Source organism: Girardinichthys multiradiatus, chromosome 2 (genome assembly GCF_021462225.1).
Source record: "Girardinichthys multiradiatus isolate DD_20200921_A chromosome 2, DD_fGirMul_XY1, whole genome shotgun sequence".
Classification (NCBI taxonomy): domain Eukaryota; kingdom Metazoa; phylum Chordata; class Actinopteri; order Cyprinodontiformes; family Goodeidae; genus Girardinichthys; species Girardinichthys multiradiatus.
Genome location: NC_061795.1, coordinates 45,547,861 through 45,565,622, shown reverse-complemented (window position 1 = coordinate 45,565,622; position 17,762 = coordinate 45,547,861). Strand labels below are relative to the sequence as shown.

At 39.0% G+C, this 17,762-nt stretch overlaps 1 protein-coding gene across 3 annotated transcripts in view; it reads left to right on the top strand.

The window, feature by feature from the left end:
• The window catches only part of trhr2 (thyrotropin releasing hormone receptor 2), a 35,793-nt gene extending 20,397 nt beyond the window's left edge, over positions 1–15,396 (top strand). For all 3 annotated transcript variants that reach the window (XM_047382508.1, XM_047382521.1, XM_047382513.1), the window contains one exon: positions 12,088–15,396. In XM_047382508.1, the coding sequence (XP_047238464.1) occupies positions 12,088–12,648 (561 nt within the window). In that variant the 3' untranslated portion in view covers positions 12,649–15,396. The remainder of the gene's footprint in view (positions 1–12,087) is intronic.
• Positions 15,397–17,762: the final 2,366 nt, after the last annotated feature.

The following is a 17,762-nucleotide window of genomic DNA, read 5'->3' as shown; positions in this document are numbered from 1 at the left end:
CTCAGGATAAACTAAGCCACTCTAACTATAAGCTTTATCAAAAAGGAAAGTTTTAAGCCTAGCCTTAAAAGTAGACAGGGTGTCTGCCTCACGGACTAAAACTGGGAGCTGGTTCCACAGGAGAGGAGCCTGATAACTAAAGGATCTTCCTCCCATTCTACTTCTAGAGACTCTAGGAACCACCAGTAAACCTGCAGTCTGAGAACGAAGTGCTCTGTTAGGAACATATGGAACAATCATATCTCTGATGTATGATGGAGCTAGATCATTAAGGGCTTTATATGTGAGGAGAATTTTAAATTCTATTCTGGATTTAACAGGGAGCCAATGAAGGGAAGCTAAAATAGGAGAAATATGATCTCTCTTTTTATTTTTATTTTCAGAACTCTTGCTGCAGCATTTTGAATCAGCTGAAGACTTTTAACTGCATTTTGTGGACATCTTGATAGTAACGAATTACAATAGTCCAGCCTTGAAGTAATAAATATATGGACTAGTTTTTCAGCATCACTCCTGGACAGGATATTTCTAATGTTGACAATGTTCTGGAGATGAAAGAAGGAAATCCTAGAAACCTGTTTAATATGGGATTTAAATTACATCTCCTGGTCAAAAATAACACCAAGGTTTTTTACTTTATTAACAGAGGTCAATTTAATGCCATCCAGATTAAGTGATTGACTAAGCAGTTTCTTTTTAAAGACTCCGGTCCAAAGACGACAAATTCTATCTTGTCTAAATTTAGAAGCAGAACATTTAGAGTCATCCAAGTTTTTATGTCTTCAAGACATGCTTGTAGTCTATCTAACTGGTTGGGCTCATCAGGATTTATGAATAAGTAAAGCTGAGTATCATCAGCGTAACAGTGAATATTTATTCTATGCTGCCTGATAATTTGACCTATTGGAAGCATATATATAGTAAAGAGAATTGGCCCAAGTACTGAACCCTGTGGTACTCCACAATTAACCCTGGAGTTTAAAGATGATTTATCATTTACATGAACAAACTGGAATCTGTCAGACAGATAAGATTTAAACCAGCCTAGCGCTGTTCCCCTGATCCCTACAGCATATTCCAGCCTTTTTAAGAGAATATTATGGTCGACTGTATCAAATGCAGCACTGAGATCTAACAGAACCAGAACAGACACAAGTCCATTATCTGAGGCCATAAGAATATCATTAGTGACTTTCAGCAGAGCTGTTTCAGTGCTATGATGAGCTCTGAAACCTGACTGAAACTCTTCAAACAGGTCATTGCTTTGTAAATGCTCACACATTTGATTAGCAACTATTTTCTCAAGAATTTTAGATAAGAACAGAATTAATCACCATAGCAACCAGTGACTCAACATTTTCTGACCCTGGTTTTTGAATTGCTCAGCAGTTTCTTTTTTATTACATTAAACCAACATCAGGAGAACCCTGGTTGATGTTGGATTTTTGGGCATTGGCTGGCCCTGTGCTGATTCGTAAAAAGTCCCTTCGACTTGACAACCTTTTCATGAAATTTACCAACTGATTTCTATAGTTTTCTGATGACCAGAATGTTTGTGAAGGTCTCTGAGACATGTTTAAATTTTCATTTGAATGTATAGTTTTATAGCACAAAATGACAGCCTCTCCTGGTGCCTTGTACTGAAATCTCACCTCGATCCAGGAGATTAACATACAAATTGCAAGGAGAGAAACACTTTCATTCCCACAAAAACAGCGGGTGTTTATCATTGACGTGAAAAACCTAAAGAAACACTCCACAAAGACACTGCAGGGTTCCTGCTAGTGCCTTATTTACAGAGAGATAGCTCTGAGATTAAAGAATCACAGATTTACAGGGATTTGACGCAACAGCCCTGCAGCTGCTGCTTCAAGCCTGAGAGGGTTTCCGATGTTTATTAGCAAAGTCTTTGCAGAAAATAGTCGTTAAATTTACCTCCAAACGAGAGGAAACCTTCAGCGGATCCCTCATACTCTGCAAAAATGCTCTGAGTCTGCAGTGACCCACAGATGGTGCTCAGGGGCACTCTTTAAAACCATCAACCCTAATTTTAATGGCTACTGAGTGCTTTTCCTTTGCTTGCAGCCTTCAGACTTTCTGTGTGTGTTAGTGTCTGTGTTTGAATGAAGACAGGCCTCTGAGAGACTGAACCCAAGAGCAGAGGAGATCCTAATCTTGTGTGCTTAAGGAGCTCCATCTGAGAGCAGAAGATTTACATAACCAGAGGAAAAGGGATCTTAATAAAGCCGATGAGTTCAACCCACCATTTCTTTCAAAAGGCACTTCATGCGCTTTCATTCAGTGTTTGATAGGCCAGCTCAATCTGATGGAGGTTTGATAAACTTGTGTACGCTAAAGAATGGCCCCTTTATGATGGGAGATTAATACAGCCGGATGTGAGATTACAGCAGAGTTTTGATCTCTGAGAGTTTCTCCATGTCTGTGATCTCTTCAAGTGTGGAGGAGAGGAAATGTGGTAGTTTGGTCGCTGAGTTGATAGTATCAGAGACTACATGCGGATCTTTACTCAGAGATGAGAGGATGCTTAAAAACATTTAAAAATCCAGCTTTTTTGTTTTTAAAGAAGTAGTGAAAGTTCCCAACAAAGGATGATTTCATGTATGTGTCCAGTGAAAAAGATTCTCCCTTTACATATTTCTTAATTTTTTTCTTTTTCATTAAACTGAATATATTAATTTAGTTATTTATCTCTTTTTTATTATTTTTTTAGACATTGTAGCTTCTCCTGTTAATTGTTTATATCATGATTTAATTGTACTCAAGAATACAGTGACAAGAAGGTTTCTTCTGTGATGTTCAGTATGGGTGGCTGGGTTTAAATGTTGTATTTGCAAACAAAAATACAGAAGAAAGAGAATACAGAAGAAAATATAAGGAGGATAAACTGGGAGATGACTGATATTCAACCAGTGAGAAATGTTTAGTATCCTTCAACCACGATGCTCCACCTTTGGTTTAGAGTCTGTCCAGTCCTACCTCCTTACCAGGGCAGTTTTCAGGGTATTTGTACCCATTCCACCGTTGAGAATTAGCCACTGAAAAGGTTTGATTATTCAGCAAATCATTCTGTAAAATATTATTTTATTAAAATAATGTTTTATCTGATCTTGCATTGTGAATGGTTGTTTGAAGGTATACCAATTATTGTCTAAATTAGTTCCAATACTAACTTAACTTCATTTCCAGATTCCTCAAGATAATCCTTGGTTCTCAAACATGAATAACATTAAATGGTAATGTCGCATCACTTTATTGGCCCTGGTTTTTAACCATCTTTGATTCACTTGTTCATATTGTGCATAGTTGGTTTTCTTTATTTTTTAATTGTGCTTGATAGTTTAGTTGGATTGTTCTGACTTTTGAGTTGACTTATTTTTGTTATTAAATTCTTGTATTTTTAAGAATTTGTGTGAATTTATTTCACGTGTGGCAGAGTTTTGCTGTTCAGTAATGCCAGAGCTCGTTTCACCCTTTTCATTATTGTTGCAATATCACCGCCTTATTGGGCTGGTATTCCCAGGACAACACTTAACAGACCGAATTATTATTTCATAAAATATTCAAATTAAATAATCTAATCATAATCATGATCATAATCACAACAAAACACACAATACGATGTTATTTTTCTGAAATTCTGTGTTAGATTCATGCCAGGTGTAAAAATATCCAATCCATCCATCCATTTTCAATACCAGCTTCTTGCGTACCGGGTCGCGGGGGAGCTGGTGCCTATCTCCAGCGGTCTACAGGCGAGAGGCGGCATACACCCTGGACAGGTTGCCGGTCCATCACAGGGCAACACAGGACAAACAACCACGCATAAATACCTAAGGGCAATTTTGGAGAGATCAATTACCCTAACAGTCATGTTTTTAGACTGTGGGAGGAAGCCAGAGTACCCGGAGAGAACCCACGCATGCATGGAGAAAACATGCAAACTTCATGCAGAAAGGGTTTGGTAGGGAGTCAAACCCAGGACATTCTTGTTGCAAGGCAGGAATGCTACCAACTGCGCCACCGTGCAGCCCATATCCAATCCAATCCAATTTTATTTATAAAGCCCTTTAAAAGCCCTCAAATGGAACAAAGTGCTGTACTGTACAAATAAGAGTAACACTCAAACAATATAAGAATAAAAGTGACAAAGACATGGGCTACTATTTCAAAGAGATCCTGTGGAATAATGGACCTTATCTTGGCCAACTGCTAAGACTACAGAAGAATCATCAAAATGAGACTGAGGGACCTGAAGAGCTGAATTAATGGCGTTAAAAAGAACCCTTGGGTTGTGCCGGTTTTCCAAAATAAGGTCAGAGAAATATTTACTTGTAGCCTCTTTTGTAGTTTGAAACTGCCGCCACAGGTCTGTTAAAGTGGAAATCGAGGTCTGCAGTTTGTCCTTCTTCTACTTGCCCTCGGCTTTATGACAAAGATGCTTCACATCACGACTCAGTTCATTCAACCAGGGCTCAAGTTTAGTTTTGGGCCGCCTGATTTTCAGAGGGGCCACCAGTTCCAAGGCAGAGCTCTTCAGTGTCGAGGCCCCCAGGAAAAGCACAATTCTGAGTGAAAGCAGCAGAAAACAACTCATTAGTGAAGGGATTAATTGCACGTCAAAGTTGAGCAGCGCCTTCTCCTCTAACAACACTAGCATATGATCAGAAAACACTGCATCATAGATTACAACATTAAGAATGGACAAAGAATGTGACCAACCAAGATCAAGACTGTGGCCGTGCTCATGTGTAGGACCAGACACAAACTGCACAAGATTAAAAGATTCGACAAGGTTGTTGGACCACTTGTTTGCTGAATATTGGACCATTTGCACGTTGCTGGACGCTACCAGGCCTTCCGGCGTTTTCGCCCATTTTGTATCCCAGGACAGTCCATTACTACAAATCCCAGCGGCCACTGCGGCTGATAGGACGAGGGCGTCGCAGCTCTGAGGCCACCACCAACTATATAACAGAGTATGAGTCGGCCCACTATTTGCTTCACGTTGGAGACCGGACCAACATCTGAAGCATCTCATTCTGGAGAAGAGGCCCCACGTGGATTTAATTTATTCTCCTCGTTGGCCAACGGAAAATAAAAATTCATGAAAGAGGTTTCTGGAATAAGAAGGCCAGAAATTTCACTTTGCCGATCGAAGACGTGAGTTTAACACGTAACAGAAGAAAAAAACCCTCACAGTGGTTTCAAGGAGACGGATCGCCACCTTGTTTTGTTCTAGTCGACTGCTGACGGTCAGATCATATTTTTCCCTTTTGCCAAGGAGGCCAAAGGACGGAGATTGACCACTTTCTTGGAGTTTAACTGCGGACACGCAGAAACTCTTCACCCCCCTTTCCTCTCTCACTCGCTGCCCCAGAAGGAAGACGTCAACAAGTAAAATCCACCTTTTATTTTAATTTCTTTATTAGGAATTGCTGGGGCAGGGTAGAGGAGATTTAGTGTGATGTAGAATCGCCACTTAGAGTCTAATGTGTTCTGAATTGTATGTGCATGCCATTGTTCTTTTGAAACGTGATTACTGTTGTTTTCTGAGGCCGCCGTGTCTCGCAAGATTGTGCTTTTACCGTATGAAAACTTCATGTTTTATGAGTTGCTGCCAAAAGCTTTACAACCCTTTGTGTTCTCGAACATCCCCAGCGGCGGAGGATGTTTTATGGCTCACCGTAACTAAGCTACACTTTCTGGCAGGCCGCTTCCCACAACTCTATTCAACACCATGTTCCTTTTGTCATATTATCACCTTTGCCATAACTGCTGGTTTGATTCGATACACACCCACTGCTGTTTTGTTTTATTTTGTTTAGTGAGATATTTTTTTTCCTTCTGTGTAGAACTTTGCATGTTTGATTAGGTGAAGATTATTGAATCGGATTAGCGAGGTGGATCAGTCTGTTGATTTAATAAATGTTCACGTAGATAAAGAGAAGTCGTTTGTGTTTTTTTTGTGCAAGAGTGATTTGTCAGTCAAAATAAGGTTAAAGTTCCACACGTTTCGGCAGAAACGGTTGATTAAACAGTGACATCTCTGGTAATAGTTATCAATTATTACAGAGTATTTAACGGTTGTAATTATCAAAGGCGTTGAGCCTCAATTACAACACCAGAGGACATCTCTGGTTTCGATTCATAAATGAGGATTTTTGGTTAAGAAATATATATTTTTTTAAATTATGATTTTTAATTATAATTATTGATAAATATTAATTAATCAATAATCATAAAAAATCCTTCACAAGAGGCATGTCAGGACAACACACATGGACATTAAAATCACCAACAATAAGGATACGTTCATATTTAGGGGTAAATTCAGCTAAGAGTTCAGAGAAGTCACTGATAAAATCCACACATAGCACCTTATGACAGCAACCCAACTCAAACAGACACAGGTCAAAACTGTTAAGCAAGGATGGCAGCGATACCTGTTTGCAGTTCAAGTCTCTTTTATAAACTACCACCACTCTACCGCTGCGTCCAAAAGTCCAAGGGCTATTAAAATAGCAGGGGCAGCGGTGTCGGGTTGTTCCATTCGGACCAATGATGGGTATCGCATCCAGGAATGGAGGAGGCATTTTTGGACCACCATGACTCATAGTCCAAAGATCCAGTAACGTTTGGTGATCATACTTGATTAAAGAGTTGACTTTCATGGTTGAAAGCAACATACAGGTGACTAACATGAGCACAGCTCGCACAGACTGATGGCATGCCGAGTCAAACCTGTGGTTTTTGGGCGGAAGGTTTTTGATTTTACAGGTGAACCCTTGTTTTGCTAGTGAATTCAAGCTGAGTTTACCAAACAAAAGTAATTAATTCAGCTGATTTGTGATTTGCAAAAAGAGGCAATTACTTTTCCACTTAAGGCCGTTTTGTTGTGGATCGCCTTTTAGCCTTCAGTAAAAGATATCATTATATGACATCTGCATTCCTTGTTTAGTCAGTTTATCTAGTGTTCTTCACAGCACCATATATCTAAGCTGCTTTACAAAGCTTTCTGTTTCATCATCACAGGTGTAATTAAGAAGTTCTCCTCTACACAGTAATTAAGTAGTTAATTGTTTTTTATATCCAACGGCTGAGATGGCTCACTGCTTTACACATGGACACAGAACCTTATCTCAAATAGCATTTTGTTAAGAGGAGGTGTGCACATGATACTGGTTTGCAGGTTTTTCTTCCTGATGAGGTGTAGAAAACACGGACTCCAGCAGAACAGGAGAAATGCGCAGCAATGGTATTAAGAAAGGGTGAAGGTGTGCGGCATTGTTTGTGATTGATAAGACTAATCACCTGAGCCGTGCAGGCTGACTGCCTCAATCCCCTCCCCGCTGACCCGCGGTCTCACAGCGGCTCGGGAACGTCTGAGCCGTTACCATGGTGACCAGGCAACGGTGATGCTGGATGTTAAAGAGGGTAACGGCATGCAGAGGGATGCCTTTCACTCACAATAAAAGGACATGCTGGGGCTTTGCAACATTTTTACACGAGGGGCTGAATATTTAAGGGGCATTGTGTGTTTTTGTCTGAATTACCATTTTGACATAAATATCAATGAAAATGGCAGCAAATAAGGTTGTTTTTGTGCCTTGTTAACAGAAAAAAACATGTCTCTGTCCTGAAGCTGTAAAATCTACATGAAAGGTGTCACTCATTTTGAATTTGATGCTTGCAAAAAATTTCAATAAACCTGGGACAGGGGCAAGAAAAGACTGAGAAAGATGAGGAATGCTCAAAAAACTCCTGTTAGGAGCGTTACACAGGTGAGCAGGTTAATAAGAACAAGCGAGTGTCATGATTGGGTATAAAAGGAGCCACTTTGTGAACAAATGTGTGAGCAAATATTCCAAAATGTAAGAACTTTTCTCAATGTACACTTCCAGAAATTTATGAATTGTTTCATCCACAGTCCATAATATCATAAAAAGATTAAGAGAATCTGGAGAAATCCCTGCATATAAGTGGTATGGGTGAAAACTAACAATGAATGTCATTCATGAGTGACCTTTGACCCATCTGGAGGCACTGCATTAAAACAAACATCATTCTGTAACAGATATAACCTCGTAGGCTCAGGAACACTTCAGGAAACCATTGTCAGTGAACACAGTTCGTCACTACATCTGCAAGTTAAAACTCTACCTTGCAAAGCCAAAACCACACATCAACAACACCCAGAAACGGTGCCGGCTTCTCTGGGCCAGAGCTCATCTGGACATGGACTGACCCAAAGTGGCAATGTGTGCTGTGGTCCGACGGTCCACACTTCAACTTGTTTTTGGAAATAATGGACGTTGTGTCCACCGGGCCAAGGAGGAAATTAATTATCTGGAGCTCATGTCTTGGTATGGGGTGTGTTAGTGCCCATGGCAGGGGTAACTGGCACATCTGAGATTTTGTATGCTTTCGCTGCACTCTGGGCTTTTTTGACAAACATTTTGTTTACCTCCTATAAAAGTGGGAGTGACACTGAATGAAAATAGACAAAACTGCCCATGTTTTGATGTATTTGCTGTACATGAGGAAATTAAACTGAGGGTGTGAAAGCAGTTTAAATCAAAGGGCTTCTGAATATTTCACACAGTTAATTTGCTGTTGTCACACTCTAAATTCTAACATTACATTTTGTGGGCAGATCCAGAAAAATCCTCAAACTTAAACTGTGATTGTGTAAAAACTGTAAAATATAATAAAACCCCAGTTCAGACAGGTAAAGACCAACATTCTTTGACTCAATTAAACTTTGAATGGCGTTTCTGCTGGAAAGTTAGGCTAAGCTCCAAAGCTTCAAAATCATGACTTCAATCAAACACATGACTTGAGTGGAGAGTTTTGATTTATCCATTTAATAAAGGCATAGGCTGAGTGGCAAGCCAAAAAATGAGACAGAAAAACAACGATAACGTTGAGAAATGTTCCAAAGAGTTGTTAGTGTGTTTCATTGCTCATGCATTGGCACCTTCAATTAATTAAGTACATGTCACTGCATATGTGCGTCTTCATTTAGTTTTCTGCAGGAACTAAACTCCTTTTTCTGATGTTTTTGAAAGATGAACATAGATTGTTAGTAACTTTCAACATAATAAATTATTTTAAGACTCATAGACTGCTGTAAACTGTCTTTTAACAGATATATTTCTACTTCAGCAGGTAGAGAATCATCAATCTTTCTGGGTGAGATTCTGTGCTTTAACAAGGTGCACATTGAGTGGGCTTTCAGATGTGTGTTTATTGTCTCTGTGACCTGTGTCCTGCCTCCCAGAGCTGCTGTTAACCCACAGTCAGGATGTTCCACACGATGTGAACAGTTCTGAGGCCAGGAGTGGACCACACTTTGATTTTAATCCCATCATATTTCCATAGCAACCAAGTAGCACCTAATGTTCTGTACAGCATGGAAAAGATTGGTGCTGAACATGAATTTCACTCCCATTGGCTTGTTTCTAGTTTTTATGTAATGTCAGGGAGTGATTGAACAGTTAGAAACGTCTGATTTTAACCTAGCACTTTTACCGCTTGATGAATAGCTGCGTTCCTTCTTATTAGCTTAGTTTCAAGACTTTCATCTAGATTTTGCAGTAATTAAAAAAAGGAAATCATCTTGTGCGTCTGAGATCAGTGAGTTTTGGTTGGAGGAGGATCATGCAGCTCCATGCACACATGCAGGGTACCAAACAAAGAGGTTCTCTAGACCAATACCTTCAGCTGGATGGAGGGTAAAGATTTGTTTTTTCCATGTTTCTCCTTGTTTGGTGAAGACCACTGAGTTGTGATGTAGCAAAAATGCGAAAGGCCTTTGTAGGCTCTGTTCATCCATACACAGTGATACATCTATCAGCTGCTGGTATATTTTGCACCTGTTAAATTTCATTCTTCCTTTTCTTTCACACACATCCCACTCAGTCTCACCTCTCTTTGTCTTTATTTTTCAAGTGACTCAATTACCCACTATGCCTTCATTAACCCCCTCAGATCACCCACTCAGAGACACACAAAGCATTTTAATAATTGTTGTCAAACTGTCTGCTCGTGCTTCCTCTGACATGCTGATGATTCCAGTAATCATGAAGCAATCACAGCTAACCACAGAAATTAGAACGACAACAGCTGATATTGGACTGGGCCTTTGAGGTTTAGCATCTAGTTGTACATTTCAGAGCTGTGGTTGAATAATTGGATAATTGTTGGGAGGGAATTACTTGTAAATTGTGTCCCGTGTGTTTGTTTTTACCAGTTTTGGAGAACAACTCTATATACTCTGAGAAAGAATGTTACTTAAATATATTTGACCTTCAGTTTCCTGGCAGTTTTTTTGGACATCTACAACTTATTCACACAGTTCTACTGCTGCATTTGAGGTTGCCAGACAGATGACCTCACTTTGACTCTTAAATACTGGTATACAGTTTATGTTTGAGTTAATGACCCAGTTCCAGAGCTTGCCAAATTTATGTAACATCTACATAGGCTCAAGCAATCTGGATGAAACTGCAGCTTCTCCTCCCTTAAAAGATCTTTTTTGAAGCCATTTGAGGTGACTTACATACATTATGTTTTCAAATGTGCTCCTCCTCCTGCACAGCCTCCAAAGTAGAGAGAGATTCCTCTGCAAACATGATAACTTTAGAGCTATGTGCTCTGAGACCTTCTGGGGGTTGGAACTAACCTACAGCTGATAAAGGCACCAGTCTCTGCAGAACAAAGACACCGGTGGCCTGGAGCCTCATGGCCCTTTGGGGTCTGCAAGGATTCTGAACAAAATATAAGAAACTGTAAATTGTAACCGTAATTATTATATGAACAATATTTTAGCTGTTCTGTAAGTCTTGTGCTTCATTCAGACAAAAATTTGCAAATCTAAATGTCCTGTCATTAGCATTAACATTTACCCTCCAAGCTGAAGCACTTGGGCTTTTGTAATTTCTCTAAGGATTTCATGCTCTGAACTTTCTGAGATCTTTTAATCTACCTCATGTTGTCAGAGAGGTTCTGTTGAAGTGATTATTTGATTCAGGTCTGGCAACAATAAGATCTCAGTGTGGAAACACTGGACTCACTAGTCTGAAGAAATGTTCTTAATCACAGTTAATTCAGGGTAATTATTTTCACAAAGGGCTAGGTTGGTTTGGATCCTTTACTGATTAAAATTATCATTTGAAAATAGCTTTTTGTATTTACTGAGGCTATCTTTGATATTGAAATTTGTTTAATGATCTAGGTTGCAACTACTTTTCTCAGCACTGTGCAAACAGTAACCTTTAGAGACGAAAATCGTGGGATCTTTGTAATTTTTCTGCACTCTGTGCTGGAGCATCAACTCCTGGGAGGATCAGCATCTCTCCTAAACGTTTTCCACCTGTGAATAGTTTTTTCCTGTGGAATGGTGGACTTCGGATCGTTTGGAAATGGCCTTTCAATTAGGCCTTGGAATGTTTTTAGCTCTGCTGAGGCAGCAGGGCGATACGGTGTTGTCAAGATTGGGCAGAGAGCAACCTATTTTTGTCTGCAGTGTGAATCACTTGCTGCAAGGACTTTTTGTCTGCTGCTGTGCACCTCTCCTACCACACAGACAAGCAGTACATCAGAATGTTCTTTACTGCGAAGCGATAGAAGGACGCCAGCAGCATTTTCTTCAGGTTGTTTCTTTTTAGCAGTCTTAAAGATACAGACACTGCTGGGCCGTATCTCTATCTTAGACATACTTTCCTGCAGAAACACCATTTGAAGGTTGAGTGGCTTACATAAAGTTGGTCCTTGTCCAATGATAAAACAGGTAATTACTAATCAGTTGTTGCCACCAAATCGGTGGGCCAACCACTTATTAGGTTTGGGGAGCTATTTCTGTTTCATAATATAAAAAAACTACAGTCTGTATTTCTCTGGTTATCTTTTTCTGATAATTGCCTTTGTTCGCAGATCTGAAACATTTTAGTGTGACATAAAGCAAACTGAAGAGATTTGTGAATTTTTCACAGCATTGTAATCCAACAAAAATAGGTTAACAAATATCTTATCAGAGCTGTATTGTGTTCTTCATTTACCCCTTAGGTGACGAAGATGCTTGCTGTGGTGGTGATCCTTTTCGCTCTGCTGTGGATGCCCTACCGGACCTTAGTTCTGATCAACTCCTTCGTGTCCACACCCTACCTGGACTCCTGGTTCCTCCTGTTCTGTCGGACGTGCATCTATGCCAACAGTGCCATAAACCCTGTGATATACAACGCCATGTCTCAGAAGTTTCGCTCCGCGTTCCGAGGGCTTTACAGCTGCCAGCGGACAGAGGGAAATCAGCGGACACTGTCGACCGCCCAGACTGGCTTTGGTACAACCCGAGACCCGCAACCTACCCAGCAAAAAAGTAACAAAGCCAATGAAAAGGAGAGGAGGGCCGTCCTGGAAAGTTCCTCTGATCTGAGACCAAATCACCACAGAAACGAACATCAGGAGACAGCGGCGGTGAATGGGATGACGGCGGACCATCGAACTGACATTGGTCCTAATGCCTTTGACTTCAGAGGGGCTCCAGAAGAGACGCTGCTGGGCGGGGATCTGGACTTAGATCAGTCAATTAACAAACCAGTTAATTCTGCAGACAGAAGTAATAATTAACAGGAAATCCTGTAAATACGTCCACATTATCATGCTGTACCATATCTACATATTCCTTTCGAAAAACCACCAAACACATTTAAGATTCTTTGACTGAGAGATCCTTCCATAGTAGTTCTTAAAATGTATATTTATTATATGTAGAGAGGGTGCAAATCTTTTATTTACATTCAAAAACACCCCCCAAATTAGGTCTTCTAATAGGCTTGTAAAAGGCTATAGTGTATAACTTAGATTTGTAAATTGAAGCGTTACTTTCAAAAGAAGTGTTTGGAGGAAAATGTGTTTCAGGACAAGTTGTTTATGAAGCTTTTACTTAATTACTTTCATTAATTAATGATTGCAGGATTATTAGACTTATTCTTGGACCTATTAACAAAAGTTTAGATGACTATTGAATGTGTGAACTACTTGTAGTTGTTCAACACCAGCAGAAGGACGATCTTTCCTCCACCTATGTGAAGGAAGACAATTAGTTGGAATGTGAGGGGAAGAAATATCAGAAATCCTAATGCCAGATTAATGTTGCATTGAATCTTTTGTGCTACTAATCCCTAAATTGATATACTGTAATCTTTTTCTGCAATACTATGCTCCATGTCCCAGAGCGCAGAGGAACATAAATGCCATGAAAAAGGCCAGAGATCAGTTGCAGGTTTATAAACCCACTTGTGTCATATAGAAAAAAAAGCTTCTTAAAGGTTAGAATTTATATGTTTTCTGTTGTAAAAACAAAACAAGCTGTGCCTGTGATGGTGGTAACTTACAACCTTCTGAATTTTATTAGTTTAACTTGTGCCGGTCCTGTTAGGTCCCCCACATTCTCCATCATCTATCACAACCTTCATTATGACCTCAGTTTGGACGGTGCTACATTCTTAACACAAAATATTTTTCCCCGCAACTTTATTAGGCAGAGTTGTGCCAATGCTTGTCAACTCAAACTGCGAGTCAGCCAATCACATGGCAGCATCTGAATGCATTTGGGAATCTAGACGTGGTGAAGACAACTTGCTGAAGTTCAAAGTGAGAATCAGACTGCAGGAGAAATGGGATTTCAGTGACTTTGTTGGTGCCAGATGGACCGGTCTGAGTGTTTAAGAAACTGCGGATTTTCTAGAATGTTCATGCCGCATCATCTCTCAGGTTTACAGGGAATGGTCCGAAAAGGAGAAATATCCAGCAAGTGGCAGTTCTGTGGATATCTCATTGATGTCGGAGGTCAGAGGAGAAAAGGCAAACTGGTTTGAGGTTATGGAAAGTCAACGGTAGCTCACATCATCACTCACTACATCCAAGGTATACAGGTCCTTGGTACAATATGTGGAACCTTGAACCTGGTCCGATACATCTCAATTTTGATGCAAACATGAGAGCATGGATTCATCTTGCCTTCTATCAACAATTTGGGGTGATGGTGGTAGTGTAATGATTTAGGGCACATTTTTGGTCCCTGAGCATCTTTTAAACACCACAGCCTACCTGACCATTGCGGCTGAACATGTCTATCTCATTATAACTGCAGTGTACCAATCTTCTGATGGCTGCTTCCAGTTGCATAGCCCAGTCGATGGGTTTGCTGTACTACAGTTGCCTCTACAGTCACCAGATCTGAACCCCTCTGGAATGTGGTGGAACAGAAGATTCACATCATGGATGTGCAGCTGACAGAACCTTGAGATATTATGTCAATATGGACCAAGATCTCTGAGGAATGTTTCTGACACCTTGTCAAATATTTGCCATGAAGAATTAAGGAGGTTCTGATGGCACAAAAAGGTCCAACCTGCTATCAGTAAGGTGTACCTTCAAAGTGACCATTTAGTTTAATTTCTCAACTATTTTCACCATGAACCTACCACAATTGTAGAACATGGAGGGCCATGACCTGCCAGGAGTCTCTCAGACCCCAACAAGGTGCAGGAACCGACTGGACAAGTACGCTAGGCTAACATGATGTTACTGCCCTGGTTTTGTCTTGACAAGAGGTCTTCATGGCTAGAAAATGCTTTGAAGCCACATCGGTGTCCCACATCATAGATAGTTTGTCGCTCCACCCTGATCCCTGTCACACTGGACCGTGATAAAAAAAACAACTTGCTGTGGAAGTGTTTTGTATTCTCTAAACCTGAAATACTCGACTGAATGGGGACCCTACTATGAGTTAATAGCTCCCGGAAGACTTCACATAGACCCTGCAAGACTCTCCACTTTCTGATGTTGTACGATGTATTGTAGCAGGGTCAAAACACCTCTTGATTGATTGATTCTTTTTTAACAGAAGAAAAGAATTCAAGCATATTTTTGTAAATATATATATATATATATATATATATATAATATTTTGCTTTACTTTCACATATGATGAAAGTTCAAAATAGATGAAGAAACAGAGATATTAACCCAATCAGATCTGTACAGTAAAAACATACACATCTGCTAAGTCCAAACTTTTTTACTGACGTTTTAACAAATTGAACTCAGCCATGACTTTTGTTTTTCAGAATTTTTTAACTGTAGATGGTTGAAAATATAGTGTGGACTTTTATGGAATCAAATAATGTTAATTCCTTATTCAATCCTCAACACAGCCTGTTGCAGGTTTAACTCCCAGCCCAGGTGACCTTTGGTGCAGTCCTCCCCCTCTCTCCACCCCTTTCCTGTCAGCTTAGTGTTGAAAAAAGGGAGAAAAATAAAGTGATTCAAAGAACATTTTGAAAATAAAGAGTGCAAAAGCACAATGTTTTACTAATCTACCTTATTTAAATCTTGATTTTTGTGTATATTCCACAGTTTCACCTTGATTGAGAACATTGTGCTGTGATGTTAGGTAGTGATGCACGTTAAGACGCTATGACATTAGCAAAAAAAAATGAACATATTTACACTTGCCTAAAATGGGATTTCAATAAAACCCATGCCTCTTTGGAGCACCATATCTTAGCCAGTTTTAAGCTGAAGCATCGTTTAAAGTTTAAACGACCGATAGAAATATTGACTCAGTTCACAATTTACACACAGTTTAAATTCAATCACAGTTTAAGTTTGATACCTTTTCTAGATTTTACTATGATATCTTCATCTTAGAGTGTCAGGTTAAAAATAGTATAAATAGTTTTAAACACTCTTCAAGTTTAATTGTTATTTGTTATATTAAGTATTACGTTACAGTTAAGTATTTGTTGATTGGATAAATAATAAGAGGATTATTTGCTTCCATAACCGTATCCCATCAGTCAGCGTTCCCTTTAAAGTCGACGCCAGTCACCTCCTGTCCCAGCAGATCTTTGGGTCTGCCATTTTTTTGCATGCATGTGTGCATTTTAAAGTGTTAAGAGATATTTACTTTCTGGTGTCATATTTGGCATCTTTTTCCCATAATATTCAGTCACTTTAAGAACCTTGTTACCTTTTTTTGATAAATAAAAAATGTGACGCTAAAAATACTGTAAACATGGATGTGTACAGAGATTTGAAGCTGGAAATTACACAGACCTTCTCTGGATTTATTAGTGTAAATAATATACAGCGATGTATGAATTTTATAATCTGACTGACACTGCATGTCCACTGACCCTGCTGGTGAAATAAATAACAAAAAACATCCTCTGAAATATTTAGTTGCAGGATAGTGTATAAAATCAATTACCATCATGTTATTTAGTGATGAGTTAAGTATGGTGGTTTGACAGATGAACCACTTTATCTTTTTTGTTTTTCCGGTACATAAATGAGTCCCTTAGGGCTTTCACGCACAGCCAGAAAACATGTAAGGTAAAATGGTGATTCTAAAAGGAAAGTGTTTCCAATAAGCTTATTGTTGTTAGTTGTAAACTTACTGTTTTTCCAAAAGATAAAAAAACATACAATGGTTTAAAAAAATATATTTTTGGGTATGTTACTGATATTTAAAGTATTTTGTTCCAAATATTTAAAAATGATTGGTCTTTTCTAAATTAAGTAGTTACATTTCTTTTTTCTATTTTCCCCCATTTGCATTTGTTCCAGTTTTATTTATGTTTTGTTCAATTATTTAGGTTTTATTTAGTTTATTTCACAGAATTTCTGTGTCTCATTATGTTTCTGCTTCATTTTGAAGTCCTGAAAATTAGAGATCTTAATTCACAAAATTTCACTATGGGCAGCGATGTGGCCACTCTAGATGAGCTGCCACAATGCTGTTATTCTTCAGTGTGAAAAAGCTTGTTTTATTGGATTCACTAAAGATTTGCTTAAAGTTCTGATAATTATAATATCATTAAAAAGCTCTGTTACATGGTTGGTAAATTTAAGAAAACTGTTCTCACACTAGGTTAAGCTGCTCACACCTTTAGCTTTAGCAATGTTAACGTTAGCTGGAGAAGTATCCATCTTATCAAGCCTTTTCTGGGTTACAGTCTTTTCCCTGATAACAACTACAAAACTGAATCTTAATTCTAGCATTTAATAAAACAACATGTATAGGTTGTTAAATTATAAAATTTATGCATGTCTGCATAAAAAGAGTCCTCGGATTTCAGAGTCTGGGGCTTCAGAGCAAAAGCTTTAAAATGTGGGAAAGTCATATTGTTGATTAGTACCACTAAAGTTAGCATAATTTGCATTAGAACTGTTAGCTTTATAACCCTTTGTCAGCACAGCACCAGGTGACAACTGCTTTCTTATATTATCATTAACATTGTGAGTATTAGAATATAGTTATTTTTAGCATAATTTGGGCTAGCATTGTTAGCGTTAACATAATTTTGATTAGCCCTGTTATGTTTTGCTTTAGCATTGTCAGTGTTAGCATCGTTTAAGTTGATGTGAGTTATTTTAGTGACCTGTGGATAAAAATAAGTTAGCTTGACATACTGTACTTATTTTTTAAAAGAGACTGAAAGTAGTGTAAGTAGCCTAGAGCTGTTTGTTGGGCTGGCTGATGAGACTTTCGGGTCTGTGGTGCATAGCGCTACTATATACAGGGGTTGGACAATGAAACTGAAACACCTGATTTTAGACCACAATAATTTATTAGTATGGTGTAGGGCCTCCTTTTGCGGCCAATACAGCGTCAATTCGTCTTGGGAATGACATATACAAATCCTGCACAGTGGTGTGAGGGATTTTAAGCC